Raw genomic sequence first — 18390 nt, 5'->3', positions numbered from 1 at the left:
TAAAATTTTTGTGAAATTAATGAGAATTTTTAAATGTTTTAAGTGAGTTTTTTTAATTACAATTTCAAAAAAAATAAAAAATATAATGATAATTTTTTAAAATTTGAGGAGCTTACTTTTTTTTCTTTAAAAGATAAATAAAATTTTAAAAAATAAATAATAATTTCTCAAAATTTTAAGAGTGCCAATGAACCGTGGAACTCTGCTAACAATTAAATTATTAGAAGTATGGTACTCAAATTTGATTTCTATCACAACACACAAAAGTCGTGCGTAAAAAATTAACTAACCGACAAAGAAAATTATTCAACCTTGTGGTGGCCACTTCAAACAAAGACAATTACCCATATTCCTTCTTAATATTTAAATAAAATGATAATACGCTTTAGTCACTCCACTGACAATAGTATTAATGCTAATTAAGTTAAGATTCAATCTTAATTTTTTAGTATAGAAACAAAATATAATTTGATTTCTAATAAATTACATTCTAATACTTTCACCCAAAATTTACCCAAACAGGTCCTTTGAGATTGTCATTAGGGACTCGAAGGGAAAGGTTTTGGCGTCGAGGATTGTTCTAAACGAGAGGGTACCTTCGATTTTTGCAGCAGAGACCCTTGCATGTGTCCAAGGGCTTCAATTGAGGTTGGATTTGGGAGTCATGATTGTAGAGGTAGAAGGAGATGTTTTACCAGTTATCAAAAAGCTACAAAAGAAAGGGGATGATGCATCGGAGATTTGTGCTCTCATTAAAGACTGTCAATGGCTGAGTAAGGAATTCCAGATCTGCAATTTCAAACATGGCTAAAGAATTAAGAACGAAGTTGGCTACAAAAGGCCTAGGAAATGGGGAACAAAGAGATATGAACAAAGGGGCCCTAATTACGTCGAGGGGCTAGTGGAAAGAGATCGACAAAGCAGTGTGCAAGTTTGATATGTGTGGTGTTGATTTACATTTTGGAAAGTTGAAGAGTGGAAAAAATATAAGAGGATCGGGAAGATGAAAAGTTTTTTTCAAAGATTGAAAGGTGTGATAATTAATGGAAGAATTACCGCATTGTTTAAGAACAAACTGCAAATGGATTATGAGTCTATATATATTCATATCTCATATTTCACATCGTTTAAGAAAATAAAGGAAATGAAATTTGAGGTCTATATAAATACCTGTTCTAAAAATTTTATTTTCACGTTAATAGGTGATATCAAAAAATAAAAAAATTACCACTTTTAATGTTGATACAGACGAAAGCACTTCCACCTAAAAGCATTTTGGACATTTATTGGTAATTTAATCTCTTAAATAGGGCTTTTTTTTATTGGATTTTAATAATAAATTTCAGTTAATTTATTTCAAATAATAATAATAATAAAGGGCTAGTTTGGGAACCAGGAACAACGTCCTGCAGAGCAAATTAATGAACATTTTGGACGCACTCTTAGAATATAAAACCATGGACCCTCCCACTTGTCCTCCACTTTATTTAGTTGATGCTCAATTATTAATAAATTTTATTTTTGATTATTCAATTATAAAAAGTTATAAAATTATCATTTGATTATGTTTTTTTACCACCAACTATTAAATGGTTAACGGAGAAAAATGACGTAACTTTTAAATTTAGTATAACAACAACTTTAACCTCAATATTTCTACATTGTTTCAATTTAATCTTTATTCTAAAAAATTAATCATCAACATTTATACATTATGTAATTTAGTTAGATCAAATTAAGTCATGTAGATGTCGTCCAAAACATACTCCACTTAAGCTTTTTAAGCTCTCAAATCTGTTTCAGTCCAAAGTTTTGGGGAACAAATCAATTAACTAACTTTGAGTAGACACATATTTCAATTCAATAGACAATTCTCAAGTAATTCCCAAATAAAATTATGTCTAATATCAATATGTTTGATTCTTAAATGGCATTATTTTTTTTATTTTTAAAAAGTAAAAGCCATTACTTTATACCTTAATTTAAAGTGATGTTTTTTTACGTAGTACCCAATCCAAATTTTCAAAGAAATAAATTTGATTTTTCATAATTGCTTTTACGCTACAAAACTGTCTTTGTATTGTTTAAGTTGTTTGTAATGGTTATGATTTTTTGTTTATACCGTCAGCACTAATTAAAAGTTTTTCTTTTTCTTCTCTTCTACAATTCAATATTTTTTCATGAAACAACTTTGAATGTCATGAATTTGCTAACTAAAATCTAAACAGTTTTATTCTCTTATCTCTAACATTAACCGTCAAATCGACTTGGATCTAATGTATGTTTTTCTACTTGTCAATAACTATCAATCCATTGTACAAATCATTGAATTGTTACTTGGAGTTCACTAGCCGGACTTTAAAAAAACTAACAACCCAATGACTTAAATAAAAACTTTAGAATAATTCAATAACTTAAATGAAAACTTTCAAATAGTTCGGTGACCATTTTATAAATTTTTAAAGTTAAGTAATCAAAACATAAATTTACTAATAGTTTTATGACCTTAGGTATATTTTACTGGGTTTAAAATTATTGTTTCTAATTACTGAGTAGATGTTATTTAAAACTAATTTTGTTTGATTTTTTATATATTAAAAAAAGAATTTCAGTAAATTTAGATTTTTATGGATTCAAATATTTGAGATATGGTTAAAATTTAGAAAATTAGATTTTTGCTAATTCAGATATTGGGATAACGACAAAAATCTCCCTATATTTTAACAAAAATGTTAATGTGGTACTTGTGCTTTTAATTTGTCTGATTTGACACCTCAATTTTTTTCTCTGTCTAACCTTTTGGTACCTCCGGCTGACAAGGTTAATTTCTATCCCTTTTTGACATGTGGGCCAACAAATGGATGCCATGTGACACTGTAGGCTAAAGAAAAAAACTGAACAATCAAAATAGAAGGACTTGCATACAATTTTACCTGTCGGAATTCCCTAAATACTCTTTTCTCTCAAAAAAAAAACTCTTTTTTCTTTTTCTCTCTCTTGATTTCATCCATATATTTTCGTTCTATCCAAGCTTGTTGAGAGGAAGTTTTGTTCTCATGATGATAAGTCAGATCAATGATCCATCTTTGATAATGGATTCGAATCTCTGCCTGAACCGTTTAAGCTATTATAATATCTAAGAAGTGGGTTTATTTTCTGCCTTGGGATTCATATATTTTTCTCTCTCTTGTAATCATTTGGTTACTTTGCATGTCGGTAATCCCCATAACTTGTACCAATGAAAAAAAAAAAACTCTCGAAAAGAAAACGATCATTTATTTGCAAGCCTTCCTTTTCACTCAATTACCAATTTAGACTTGGACCACCCTGTCACAGGCATTTATTCATTGGCCCACATGTAAAAACTAGACAGACATTAACGTCATTAGCTCGGGTATTGAAAGGTTAGACGGAAAAAAAGTTAAATACCAAATCGGGAAAATTAAAAGTAGGGTATCATATTGAAAATTTTGTCATCATCCCTTAGATATTTGATGGATAATAATATTTAAGTTAGATCCAAATTTGAATGATTAAAATATGTATATACTCGACTCCCTACCATTTCTGAACATGGTTTGAATTTTTATTTAATAATTATTTTTTATTTAAATTTAATTATAAGATATATAAATACTAATATAAAAATATCTTTTTTTAAAAAAAATTTAAGACCATAAATCGAGCGAAAACGCTTAAGCAAAAAATTCAGTAAATTTCGAGCTGCAATCCAAGTTGATTCTTGGGTAGATCTAATTTTAACATATTCGCTATTTATGCAGCGTTGATGTTTTTTCCATCTCACGTCGTATTTTATTTGTTTGGGTTGCTTTATCATATTATATCCATCGTTGTTTAAAGGAGTGTTTAACAAACCATTAATTTTTTTTTATTTTATTAAAAATTTAATTTTTTAAATGTGTTTAATAATCATAACAAATTTTTATTTAAGTAAAAATTTTCAAGAAATTTAGCATTAATATTGAAAATAAAAAAATTGATTTTATTATTGAAAATATATTAAAAACAAATTATATTTATTTTCTTTAAAATTGAAAATATTGTAAGTATTATGTTTAATTTTTATCCAAAAATATATAAAATAATATATTAATAAGATTAAAATTATGAAAATAAAACAATATAATTTTATTCCCTACATAAACAATTATAAAATGTGAATTCAAAATTAATAAAATAACCAAGTCTATCAAGGATCCAATTGTGTGGGACTTTAGGTTAAAATGTCAGCCCAAAGCCTCAGGTTTAGCAGACGGTCCAAAGAGCCTATATGATTGGGCCTCTTGGTGGAAGAGTGCCATAAAGTCTAATCCAGCAATTATAATATTCTTAATTTTGATTTTTTTTATGAATTACTCGAACAAGTATTCAAGCCACATCTAAGATAGTAAAAATCATTAACCATTGCATCACATGAGGTTGAATTTTAATTTTCTTTTTGATCTATTTTTATACAAATTTACATAGTATTCTATTTCCCCACGTTAACATGTAAAATCTTTACAATTTTATTAATTTATGTCTATTTAAATATTTTCAAAATTCAATGTTATAATTTATTGCAGTTTAGTTAAAATAAGAGTTGTCAACATAGGTATTGGCAATAATTATTGTCTAATCGGCAGCATCAGCCTCTCTCTTCCCATTTAATTATTTCTTCGCCCTTTCTTCTTCTCTAACCTTCCGCTTGTCGTTTCTTTGCTTTCGACGCCTGAATGATAATATTAGTAAAACAGACCAAAAATCAAATCCCCTGAAAACTTTCCCTCAAAGTTCCACCGTGAAATCAGGTGAATAATAACTCTTACTACTTCTATTTGTTGTGAATCTCCTACTAGCTTTTTTGCTTTTTTCTCTCGATCTGTGGTTTGTTCTTTCTCCATTTCTTTTTGTGAGTTTTTCATGTGTGTGTTAGAAAGTTCGTTTTTTTTTTACATATGATATAACTGTAGGGGTTCCTTTTTCTGGGTTTGTTTCAATTTTTATATTTAGTCAAAGTTATGATCTTTTTTTCTGGGTGCTATTTTTAGGGTTGTATGTTATGAATTTGGGCTTTGTTCTAGTTGTTTGAGGTAAAACTGGGTTGTACGCGGAAATTTTGAGCTCGTAATTGTACGTGCTTTTGCGTTTTACTTATGTGAATTGTAAAGCTAGAAAGGTATTATATGGAGTTCAATAATCGCGCTCGGTGTCGAATTGGCTGTTGAAATGTTAATACTGTAAGTTGAACGCTTTAAAGTCACATTATGTGTGTGTGCCTTGGTGTATCATGATCTATATCTGACAGATTGGTAAGGGAAGGTAAGTGAGTCAGGTTTAAGCTTGGTAATCATAGATTTATGTTTTGGTGTCGATGTAAGTTGACATTGTACAAATTGTATTTGTATTTAGAGGTTATTGACCCGATCACAGTATGGTAGTAGCTAACTTGGGGAAGAGAAAATTTGCCGTTTCCTATCTTTTTACATCAACTTGTTTAGGACAAACTCTGTTGCCTGAAAGAATGTTTAGCTTCATAGGCAGTTAGAATACCCTTTGTATAGTCTTTTCTGTTGAATGTACCTTTTGATGTTTCTATGGACATCTTGCCGCACAAATGTATGTGTGACATTCTTGTTTTGTGCTTAATATTGATCCATGGATACTTTGACATCGAAAACTTAATTTTGTTGCTTTTGCAGGAAGCTATCAGCTTTTAGTTCTTTTACACCTGGTGCTGCTATAAATGATTCCGCTTTGCTGCAGCAAATTATTGTCTCGTTTCTGATGGTCATTTTGCACTACGAAAATGTCATTAGAAGAAGTTTTGAAGGTTGTTTTTCCTTTTTTAGATGGTGTAGACCTTGCAGCTTGTATGGTGGTCTGTAAGCAATGGAGACACATAGCTAAAGATGATTACTTTTGGAAATGTGTATGTGCAAAGAGATGGCCTTCCATTTGCAAACGACCCAATCCTCCTACTGTAACCTACTATAAACTATATCAAACGTTTTACAAACGGAAGCATCAACGAACGCTTCTCCCTCCAAGACTTTCCTTTGATGATTTGGAATTCTTCATTGACATTTGGACTGAAGATAAATTGATTTTCTCCGAAGTTGTCCCTGGTCCTGTCCTCCAAAGAGGAATCAAGATCCCACCTGCTGGAATCTGCGACATGCTTAAGTTTCATCTTCAAGGCCCCGAGTACAAGATGATCTTACCTGTTGACCCAAGGTTCACCATTCCTTGGAGCCAGACTGTGAGTGTTTCAGTGCTTGTGGGGCGGAAGGACTCAAACAAGGTTGCCTGCATAATTAATAAATCGATGTTTGATTACATAGATCGTACAGCTTCCAGGGCTCTAGCTTTCGACTACCTCGTCTTCTCTCCCTATTATCCCTTTATATCAGGAATCCGGGCATGGATCTCCTTGCTTTTCATGGAAGACAGAAGCAATGGTGTCATTGATGTTTTCGGCATTGAGATGGACTTTTGTGATGCTGCCAATTCCCAGGAAGAGGTATTGTGGCTGTTAGACATGCTTGATTGGAAATGAATGGTGGAAAGCTTAGTAGCCAGGACCAGGCACAGGGAAGAACTAGAGATGTAATGATAATAAACTGTGCCTTAATTGTGGATAGGTTGAGTATTGCATATGGGTTTTAAGCTATATTTCTTGGACAGGTGTGAGTATTGCATGTGAATTGTATTTGAAAGATGATTGGAAGTTATATTTTTTAGTGGAAATACTTCAAACCCCCTTGCATTCCTGGCTCAGGTGACATCATTTTCTTGCATGTTCATAAGTTCGTACATAAACGCTTTGTTTTATTCTTAATCAACAAATATGCACGGTTTTTGTATATATCTTCTTTATTTTATATTAGATATGTATACTAAAATCATACATGAATTATTTATATGCTACTTCAATAGCAGAGTTATTTTAATTCAAAAATGGTGTATGGGTGAATTTGATTTAACAAAAATAAAGTCCCAGAAAATAGATAACTTTGGGGTTTTGTCAAGAAGCACCCAACCAAGGAAAACAGCAACTCCTGCAAAGAAGACGACTTTGAATATTTTCGTTTTTTCTAACAATATGTCTTTAAGATTCAAATCAACATTTGTTTTAGTAGTGCAATATACTTGCCACTTTAGATCCTTGGGAGTTACCTCAACAAAATAATATAACAAATTCTGACATGTGTCATCCTACAATTAATACACATGTCTTGTTATTTTATATTTTAACATTATGATAGATACCAAAATGGCCTTCTTTAATAATAAAAATATATCTTAAAATATTTGATAAGGTATAAAAGTAAGTATTTTATTATCCCTAACAAGTTTCATCTAAATGAAATTAAATATTTAATTAAGTGATCCAAAGCAAAAGTGACCGCTAACCCCTGAGATATATCAGCATGATTATTTTTATTAATTACTACAGGGAGTCAAGTTTGATTATATTTTGCAATAAATCATTATAAGTAATTCAACAATAAATGAGATTTAAATTTGACATCTAAAATATCTCAAAACCTCAGCCTTAACATTAACAAAATGAAACTTAAATTTGTCACCTCAAAATTATCGAGAGCTCAACCTTAAAATTTGACCAACAACTTATTTGAAGCCTTGACTCTTATCATTTATCTGGTTCACTGGTTCTATCTTCTTTAGCAGGAGTTAATTCAAATGTATTGTTATTACAGGAGAATAGATAGGGCTTAGCAACTTCATTTCAGATTACTTTACGCATATATATATATACTTTACAAAGCTGAATGTATAGGTTTCACTGAACTGGCGCAAGGTCATGGTTGCCAAGCATATAAAGTCTGTAAGCCTGTAATGTGATCTTGGCTAAGGTTCCTTTTGTTCCTTCCACAATCAAGCCTGTAATACATGACTGCATCTGGATTTCGACTATGACCGAGGCCGCCCAGAGCATGTCCTATTTCATGCATGGCTCCTGATTGGAGGTCTAGTTGGTTCCATCCCAATGCGGGAAAATAATCCAGAAAGAGCAGGCTGTCATGTTTCAAATGCCGCATCTATGGCATCTCTCACTTGTTGATCGCAAAATGAAGGACAACCGGAGGTTATCCCATTCGAGAAGGAATAGTTTCAACCAAGTGAAACACGCCATGTCTTCCCTCACTGCCATTACAACTTGGTAGCAATTGCTTCACTTTATTACCACCATTACCAATGTCTCCTTTCACTGGCCTAGACATGGCTACAAAAGGCTGGAACACAAGCACCATAAGAAGCTGATGCCAAAATTTAGCTGCCATTTGCAACACAAGCTATGGTGGAACTGGAAGTTGTAAGATCAACTATTGCTCTAAACACCTAGGCTGTTTGCCTTTGGCCCCTATTTATACCTCAAAAATGAGTAGTGGTTTAGGGTTTAGTAAATTTAGAATACTTAAAGGAAAGTCATCTAGTATCATATAACAGGCCAAGTACCATCCTAGCATGCTACGTTCGTTTATGGGGTAACCGATTAGCCAATTACATGTCATTTTCAAAAAATTCTTAAGCATAACTAAATATTTTTTAAAAGGATAAGTTCTGAGCTATACATTATCGAAAGTTTGGTGACCGCCCTGTATCGCTCTTGCTTTGAATAATATTGTTATTTGCCCAGAAGAAACAAAAAAACTAATTAATCTTCTGTATCATGAGAGGCAATTAATGGTCCTACTTTCTCCCAACTCATTTCCACCACAGAAATGTGAACTTATCATTCAAAATAATCACTATATCATTCAATCTAAATTGGTAAGATAAAACCACTGAAATTTTAGTTATGTTGTACATTGGATAAATTTTAAGGGTTAATTTTTTTAAATTAAGATTAAATTGGCATAATTATAAATGTTAGAGGGTTAAAGTTGTTATTATGCCTATTTAAAAACTGCATCTTTCCATCAGCTATTTAATGGTCAATGACAAAAGAAAAAAAGATAATTGAATAGTTGATTCATCATTGTATAACTTTTCATAATTGGATAGCTAAAGAATAAACTTACCAATAGTTGAGTGATTACTAGTGTAATTTACCTAAAATTAATCTTCTTTGAAACATGAATTAGGGTTGGGTTCTAATATTTAAGTTGCGAGTCGAGCCCAACCCATTTTTCAATTTTATAATTCGTTTAAAATAATCGGTCAAAACTCATACATAACAATTGTATATAATGGGACTCGAATTTAAGTACTCAAAATTTTAAAATCTTAGTCTCTTTTTTTTAATACAAGGTTTAGAATTATTTTTAACTTCTCTCCAACCTTTAAATTAGAGGACAAAATGAATTTAAGGGCACTCGAACCCAATTGAACTAAAACTCAATTAGCAACAATACAAAAACTTATTGATTATATTTATATAAATTTTGATTAGATTGATAACTCTAGCTCATATATATTATAAAGATTTTGAGAGATTCATGATAATGGAATTAAATGTTTTAATTTCGTCTTGTTATGCATGTGTGATTATATTATTATATGGTGATATGGCAAGCAGTACAAGCTCTTTGGTCATTTAGGTATATTCTATCACTCAAGCCAAAGCCCAATGAAAGAGATGGTATGAATCTTCAACATGAAACAGATGGAGGAAAACAGACTGTTGATCTCTTGCATTTTTCTATCTATGATCCAATGTTACAGGGAAAGAGATTGTACGAATCTCTAAAGCGCCTGTTAGGTTTGAATTCTGGCCTTTGGTTTTGTTAATATGGACATTTGATGAATGCAGCATGTGTTCCTGTTATTTCCTAATATTCATCTCTTTCATAAACTAGGATTTATTACGAAGCTTTCAGAGTGTAATTATTATAGGAAAATAGATAGGTAGGGCATAGCAACTTCATTTCAGAATACTTTGCATACCTTACATTACAATGGAACTAAAGCTTTAGGCTTACTGTCTTGATCACTTATTTAATATGATATATATATATATAACTAAGCTTCCCAATAAGTCGTGAAAGCTGTATAGATTTTCACTGAAGCAAGTTGTTGCTAGGCATATAAAGTCCGAATGCCATCAATGTCATCTTGGCTAAGTTTCCTTTTGGTAGTTCCAGTACAAAGTGTGACAAACATGACTGCATCTTCAAATTCACTACGATCAAGGCCCAGGGTATGTCCTATTTCATGCATGGCTCCAGATTGCAGGTCTAGTTGGAGCGTTCCAGGATTAGAACTTGTGCTCCAGTTGGTGTCTATGCCAAGGAAAAGCGACCCATTAGGTGGTGCATAGGCAAAACCATACATTGTGCCGCTAAGTTCAGCAAACGCAATATTTATATCAGCTCCGTCGCCTGGTTCTACCTTTTGAAATGCAAATTTAGGAATGGCATCGATGGCATCTTCCACCTCTTGAGTATCCAAACCCGCCGGCAGGGGAAAACCAGATCGGAAACCATAGGTCACCGGGAAGTTTTCCCATTTAGGATTCCCATTGAAAAAGGAATAATTTTCAACCAAGTGAAACACGCCATCACTTTTGCCATGTGTTACACCACAACGAGGGGATTGCTTCACATTATTATGCCCATGGTGAAACTTTACGGGTCTAGACTGCCATTGCAACACAAATTGGAAATTGTAGCTGCCATTGCAAGCTATGGTGCAAGTTGTACGTATTGCTTGAGTGTTTTAAGGTGTGTGCTTTGGTATTTGCATGGACTCCTATTTATACCCAAATCAAAAAAATAAAAAAAGTTAGTTACTAGGTTTGGCTGCCTTCATTCTAGACTCTAGTTCATCTACAGTAAATTTATCTGAATTAAAATAAAAGGGTATCTACTTCAATTTGTGTAAGTACGAATCTAGTATATTAGATCTAATTTGGTATAATTATGAGTAGGAAAAAATTAACATTGTTAACTTAAGGAGAATAGGTGCAGTTCAATTTGTGAAAGTCGTCTATATCTAATAATTGGGCTGGATTAAGAGAAAAAGTATGAAAAATCATATATAAATCTAATCTGTAATATCAAGTTAATAATTCAATTAATCTTTAGAATTTATTGTACAAGTCAATCTGCCTAAAATTTAGTTAATTAAGTTTTCAACTGAAAATGGTGGACCATGGCTTTTAGGCCACATCCACACGTTTTTGTTATTACAAATTTGTTCATCTAAGTTGTGGATGGAAAAATAATAATTTCATGAAAAGTTGTTTTAGATTAGTATATAAAAAATATTATTATGGTGTTTAAATTTTCATAAAAAAACTTCATGCACGGTATATAAGATAATTTTCCATTATTATTATTATTTTCATATTTTGTAAATAAAAGAAATTTATTTTACAACGATGGTGGTTGTCAGAAATAAACTTTTATTTAAAAGATAAAAAGAAAATACATGGGAGCTGATATTATTATTTATTTTCACATTTTCAAAGGAATTGCCATCGCTTAAATATCAATTTCTCACGGATTTAGAATTGGACATTTACATGCTTGCCTAACCCGAAAGTAGGAAGCAAAGAACCAAATATAACATGCATGAATCTGAATATGCCACTCAATGTGTATTCATTCTGATTCCAACTTCAAAGGTGCTTTAATTTATTTTTTCTTAATTAACTTGTTGTCTTATTTTATAATTCATTAGTAAAATCATGCAATTAATTCATTTTGGATCAACATTAACGTATATAATAAATTTAAGGAAAGATATTCAAAATAAAATATCATTCCATTCCAATGAAAAATTTTAGGTTAAACTTCCTATGTTGTTTAACAATAATAAAAGATGCAGGCTTAACCAAAACCAAAGGGCCAAAACCAGAAGATGCCATCTTTTTGCAACGGAGATGATGTGGGGGACAAAAGAAAGAAAGAAATTGATCAGAATTTTGCCATTAAAACGGTCCCAGCTCAACATCAGGCTCATCCAAGTCTCCTGATTCTCACAACAAATACTAAAGACAGCAATGCTTATTACTGAATTGATGAAACTAAGAACCCTACACAACGAATAGAAAGGCCACCCTTAGGTGTGCTTCCGGAAATTGGTGTATGAGTACCGGAAAGTTTGTGATTGCCAAGGACAGGTGATAACCCATTGAGAAAGTCAAACCAAAATCATCTAATAACGGTTCCAGTAGGTCCTGCGTCTGAACCAGTTGTAGTCGGGCAAACCCTGGACCGGACCCATTGCAGCAATTGCAATATCCTGTGAATATCAAACATAAACCGCATAAAAAAGATTACATCCTCAGATTTCAATGACTTATCCCACCAAATTTCATTATATAGCTTGAATGTTGCAACCATTGCTGGAAAAGAGAGACTGGTAAGTTCTAGGTTAGGTTGCAATCGCTACCTTGTCATAGATAAATCGGTCTGCAACTCGTTTAATAGTGCTTGGATCAACAGCATCAATCCTAGCAAATAATTCAGCAAATGGGATTCTCCGACCGTATGTAAGTAGCTGTAAGGATAGGACACCAATGACAATAAGAAATCCAAAGTGAGTAATAAAGGATAGCAGATCTCATCTCTTGCCACAACAGCTCAAGCACGGTCAGCATGAAACAAATTCAGTCATTGAATTTCAATTGAATCTTTTAAAACTTTTTTTGCTTGAAAACAGCTTATGTGCTGGTTCAAGAGATAGGATTGCTTCCATGCACCCACTGGAATTAAAAGACCCTTCTAACATGTGTAAAGATTGTACCTGACGGCCAATATCCTCAGCAACAGGACTAGTTCCATCAATATGAAGCATCAAGGATGACTTTAACTGCAAAAATGTAAAAGACAAAATAGTTAAGCCCAATGACTAGATAGATGGACTAGATATTGACGAGCTAAACGAGACATTCACTATTTTTGTAGGGCAGAGGAATTCATTCCATTTCCATATACAGATGCCAGGGAATGTTAATACGCAGGAACACGTTAAAGAGGATGAAAAACATGAGGGCAACAGGCATCTAGAATTTCCACCAAAATATTATTGATATTAGAATTTTTTAAAATAATGAACTATTTCGAACAAAATCTATATAGAACTTAATAAGCTCTCTAAACAAAATCTGCACTCACTGCTGCATTATATTGGGCTAACGTTATTAATGTAGAATTCCAAAATGGCCTAACCAACCGGTTTTGTACTATTGGCACACTGCTAGTAGTTCTTAAAAGAATACAAAATGTACAATATCAAAACTTATCTACCAAATATGAAGAAAAAATTGCAGCAATTGTAGCTACCTGATTACGAGCACGAATGACATCAGCTTCTGAAACACGATAAGCTAGCTTGGTTGTCTCATGCATAATAGCATAGGCCAAATCATCCAAACAATCAGGCTGAGACCAGAACATAAACTTATTATTGCATCATAAAATAAAATAAAAATTTGGGGGGAAAATACAAATAAACAGCATAGAGCCAACCACTATAAGTTCACATATGACAAAAGAATTTTAGTCAAACCAACATAAGCTTCGGAAGGTGGAGTCAACAACCCAGTGTCGTCAAAGGCACAAGGCACACTCTAAGCACTAGAACTCTTATATTACCTCAAGAGAAAAGCACAAAAAGAGTGCTAGCTAGAGTGAAGTGAAGCACAATATATATGTGTGTGCGTGAGTGAGTGAGTGAGTGAGTTTTTGTGTATGTGTGTATACAGCTTAAAACATATGATAAACTCTAAAAACAAAACATGCAATTCTTTTATTAGTCATTACACATGATTTCCTTATGGTCCATATCGATAGTTGAATACTCAAATATTGAGAAGTATAGGTTTGATACTATCCCTTTCTTACTAATAAAGGTATATCTAACAAAAAGAGTGAAAAATAAAAGAAATAAGAAAACTTCAAACAGGAGGGTTTTTTAAGCCTATTGCCTTACACAAAAGCATGCCTAGGCATCAAATGGGCAACAACAACCAGATAAGATGTTAAGGCCACTAGACAATGAATTAAATAACTATATTGACAACGAAGAACATGACAAACTTATAACTAAAAAACTGTCAATCATAACTAGTAGGGGTTTTTTTTGGCATCAAGTTTTATTCAGACCATAACAAAAATTATAGGAACAGGTAGCAGTCTCACCTTGGCAACAGCATAGACACCAAAAAGACCAGTATCTTTATAGTTGGTGTTGAAAGCCATCATGCTTTCTGCAATTTCATTAATGCCAACTCTTTGTGCAAGCTCAGAACTGTTTAAAGGATTTTCAAAACCAATCAAGACTTTGTTGCAACAGAGGATTCTCGTTGTGAGACTGACAAGGCAGACTTCAGTTTAAAATGCGATTTCATGTAAGGGTAAAAAGCTCACCCCATGTGCTTTCCACCCCCAGCATTTTTGCTCCAAGAACCCAACATAGCCTGCATAACCATTAGAGCAATGGAATCTGGATCTGTCCAAGATGCTCCCTCAAAAGCAACTGCAAATTGCGCCAGAGGAATATCATCATTGATCATTCTGACCTGATTTTTCAAAATTAAAAATAAACTTAGAGAGCATAGCACACTGAAAGTGGATTTTAAGGAAAAAAATAATTTTATTATGACAACCCCACCTCAGAACCAGTAAAAGTGGCTGGTTCTTTCACAACTAACTGAGAAGCTGTGGCTGGATCAGATGATAACTTGGTAAATAACTTCTCTACTTGCTCTACAATTTCCTCATGCTTAACAGCTCCAGAAGCAGCAATGACCTGTAAAAGTTACCAAAAAATGTGCATTTACAAAAACCTATTGACAACTCTTGCACGTAGTACCTCACATGATATTATTGGAAAGCAATGGAATGGCAAAACATTCATCCTTTAAGGACTAAAGCACATCGTAGTATACACAGCTACATAGAAAAGCTGAGTAGTTCTTTGCATACCATTCTAGGGGCGGTGTAGTGTGTCTGAATATAGTTCAGCAGATGCCATTTGGTGATTGTCTTGACATTATCAGCAGGTCCCAGAATAGTTCTACCAAGAGGAGTGTATTGGAAAGCAGTTGAATGCAAATGGTCAAAAATAACTTCCTCTGTTTGACCCTCGACCTACAGAATTCCCCAAGATCATAACTTATGTTATTAATAATTAACATAGAATGAAGACAAATGCATTAAGCAAAACTGAGGCAACATTATCTATGTAGAAATTAATGATCATAAACATCCTCATGCGGCTCCAAAAGAGATAATTTAACGCACAATGGACCCATCCAAGAGAAAAGAAACCAACCAACAGTAACATACTTCACATATCTTTACTCTGTACAAAAAAAAAATATTACAACCATGTTGTGCATGCATACTGATTTCTAACCCCAGAAATTCATATGCAGGACAAATAAAACACCAGCTAATGCCAAATGTAACCAATCAAGCAAACAACCCTTACATTCGAACACATATCAACCAAAACCCACTAAAAATCCCTTATTTTATATAGTTACGTTCTCCATGTTCACTAAAATGGCATGCTTCTCCCTAATAATCCTATTTAGTATTTCCCTCAAAACTTTATGCTGCATAGACAAAGATCATATATATTCCAAAAAGTTGACATTTTCAAATCCAACCCCATAAATTTAATTACTTATTTATATCCTAATGCCAAGCAAAAACACAAACAATTAGATTCGTATTCCCTATAAACAGAGAGAACACATACTAAAACCAATTTAAAAAAAAAAACATATATTATCCGAAACCTATTTAAAATGTCCCAAAACCAAAGCTATTCATTACCTCTTCCATTTCCCTTAGAATCACATCTCTTTCCCTACGAATCCTGTGTTCCTCAAACTTCGAATTCTGCAAAATATCAGCCAATATATCCAACGCTTTAAATACATCTTTATCCATAACTTTAGCGTAATAAGTGGTTTGCTCCCTCGATGTATAAGCATTCAAATGCCCTCCCATATTCTCAATCTCTTCCTCCAAGTCCCTGGCAGACCTCCTCTCTGTCCCTTTAAATATCATATGCTCCAAGAAGTGCGCCGTTCCATTAGTCTCTTCAGTCTCAAATCTCGACCCCGCATCGATCCAGACCCCAACCGTGGCCGTGCGGGAAGATAGAGTAGATTCAGTGGCGACACGAAGGCCATTGGGCAAAGTTGTAATTTTGGTTTCAGGGGAAGATAGCATGTGCGTGTGGGAAACAACAGCTGGATGAGGGGAACCGTATTTGAGGAAACGGGGATCGGGGTTTTCGAGGTTTTGGAGCTTTGATTTAACGGAGAGGGATAATCTGTCGTAGATCATGGCCGTTGGTGGAGGAGGGCTGATTTCAGCAGAATCCGAAGTGGCAGCGGCGGCGAGACGAGATGCGGCGGAGGAAGACGAACGGGATATGTTGAAAGAAGAGGAAGGCTTGCTTAACCGCCGAGCTAGAGAGAGAAGCTGCTTGATCGTCATCTTTGATGGTTATCGCTCTCCCTTTGGGTATTTTTTTTATTATTATTTACAGTGGAATTTTTAGGGTTTGTCAGGGATTGGGAGTTTGAGGGAGTGAAGAGTGGAAAGAGATGACTGTTCTGGCGGAAGTCAAGAGTGAGAGGTTGACTGACTGAGAGCTTAGCTTAACGCTGTCGTTTACTGGTCAAATAGACTTGTTCTTTCTCGCTAAAACTAAGTCGTTTTACTGAACTATAGAAACTAAAGCATGAGGTCTTTACTTTGGGTTTTTTACCAAATTATTATAAAAAAATAAAAAAAAATACTAAAATATTATATATATTTTTTATTTACCAAAATATATAAAATAAAAAAAGATGAGACTGATGGAGGGGAAGAGAATGGCGACACCAATGGTGCTATTCTCATTGGCACCACCAATGGTGCCATTTTTATTGGCACAATTAAAGTTGAAATGTGACTAATTGTTTTTTAAACTCTCCTTATTTATTTTTTGTATTCCCCTTCAACTCACTTTTTTATTTAATAAATAAGCCATCAACCTATTTTTTAGTTAAATAAGCTCTTAATCTATAATTTTTACTCATAAAAGCCCTTTATTTTATTATTAAAGTAAATATATTTTATGTTTATGTGAATTTGATGAGAATAATTTATTAAATAAAAAATTCACTAAATTTGATGAGAATAGTTTATAATTATAATTTTTTTTTCTATTTGGGTTACATTTATGGGTGATCAGTTTTATTATTACTTTTGGTTTTTTAATAAAGCATGCCTGGTATTTCTATTAATTTTTTTAATTAAATCTAATATTAGCTAAGTGATAATTAAGATACTTGGAATTCTAATTGAGTAACAACTCTACTTTACTTTAATAAAAGTAGCATTCAAATTTTTTAACTAATAACAATAAATTATAATTATAATTATAATTATCACAATTTTTTTGTCTTTTTTCCTATATTTTATGCTTAAAGTTCTATTTAAATAACAATTCTATTTTAAAATTAGCACAATATTTTTTAATAATAATTGTAGTTTAAATTATAATTATTTTGAAATATATAATTCTCACAACTTCTATTAAATTATAATTATTTTTAAATTTATAAAGAGTATTTATATATAAAAAATATTTTTATTTAATTAAAAAACTTAAATTCTTATTATTTTAAATTCATCCAATTATATTCAATGATTTTATAGATTTATAGTTTTATTAATTAATAATATATTATGTTTTTTTTAAGTAGAGCATTTATAATATATGACCAAATTAATTAATTTCACATTAATATATTATTATTTTAATTAATCTTACTTTTTATTATTATATAATAATATTAATAAATTATTAATCTAATGTAGTTTAGTAATATAATTAACAATAAAAGATATTTTTGTCAGTTCAAAAGTTTTTTCAAGACTCGTGCTTTTATATATATTATAGATAGATATTTTTATGGTTTTTATCGGAGATATGAAAGATTAAATCACAACCTGTCATATTTCGTCATTTAATTGGTCCGTTAATTGATTTTAATGGTTAATGTAACGAAATGTGAAAATTATTAATGCAAGAGCTTAATTAATTTTCAGGTTAATGATAATGGCTCAACTGGGTTCAAATTAAGTCAATGGGCTTAGTAACTTTTTTTGGTTTTTTCTTAAGGGACTATTATAGCTATAAGCCTTTGATAAACATAAATTTTTTTATTTAATAAATTATTCTCATCAAATTCACATAAACATAAAATATATTTACTTTAATAATAAAATAAATGGCTTTTATGAGTAAAAATCATAAATTAAGAGCTTATTTAACTACAAAAATAAGTTGAGGACTTGTTTATTAATTAAAAAAGTGAGTTGAAGGGGAATAAAAAGAAAATAATAAATAAAAAAGGCTTAGAAAGCAATTAGCCATATTTCAACTTTAGTGGTGCCAATGAGA

General features: G+C 32.1%; 3 protein-coding genes across 4 annotated transcripts; 1 reads left to right on the top strand and 2 right to left on the bottom strand.

Moving 5' to 3' along the window:
* The first annotated feature begins 4375 nt into the window (after positions 1-4375).
* Positions 4376-6769, top strand: LOC107911833 (F-box protein At5g39250). The gene is made up of 2 exons (XM_016839784.2): positions 4376-4811; positions 5703-6769. The coding sequence occupies exon 2, from the start codon at positions 5810-5812 to the stop codon at positions 6557-6559; it is 750 nt and encodes a 249-aa protein (XP_016695273.1). The 5' UTR covers positions 4376-4811; positions 5703-5809; the 3' UTR covers positions 6560-6769.
* Positions 6770-10047: 3278 nt separating this feature from the next.
* LOC107910870 (metalloendoproteinase 1-like) lies at positions 10048-11839 on the bottom strand. The gene is made up of 2 exons (XM_016838794.1): positions 11813-11839; positions 10048-10608 (listed from the first exon to the last, which is right to left on the bottom strand). The coding sequence occupies exons 1-2, from the start codon at positions 11837-11839 to the stop codon at positions 10048-10050; spliced, it is 588 nt and encodes a 195-aa protein (XP_016694283.1).
* A 37-nt stretch (positions 11840-11876) lies between these two features.
* On the bottom strand, positions 11877-16689 carry LOC107911832 (probable mitochondrial-processing peptidase subunit beta, mitochondrial). 2 transcript variants are annotated; one of them, XM_016839783.2, is made up of 9 exons: positions 15762-16689; positions 14904-15068; positions 14590-14727; positions 14346-14497; positions 14118-14226; positions 13260-13358; positions 12721-12786; positions 12362-12474; positions 11877-12215 (listed from the first exon to the last, which is right to left on the bottom strand). In XM_016839783.2, exons 1-9 carry the CDS (start codon positions 16431-16433, stop codon positions 12008-12010), a joined length of 1722 nt encoding a protein of 573 aa, XP_016695272.2. In that variant the 5' UTR covers positions 16434-16689; the 3' UTR covers positions 11877-12007. The 2 variants fall into 2 exon arrangements, with proteins under 2 accessions (XP_016695272.2, XP_016695270.2); XM_016839781.2 differs by having other exon boundaries at positions 11877-12216; positions 12367-12474.
* Between the last annotated feature and the right edge of the window lie 1701 nt (positions 16690-18390).

This window comes from Gossypium hirsutum, chromosome D11, assembly GCF_007990345.1.
Source record: "Gossypium hirsutum isolate 1008001.06 chromosome D11, Gossypium_hirsutum_v2.1, whole genome shotgun sequence".
In the NCBI taxonomy this organism is placed as follows: Eukaryota; Viridiplantae; Streptophyta; class Magnoliopsida; order Malvales; family Malvaceae; genus Gossypium; species Gossypium hirsutum.
Note: the sequence above shows the minus strand (reverse complement) of the source record. Positions and strands in the feature narration are given on the sequence as shown.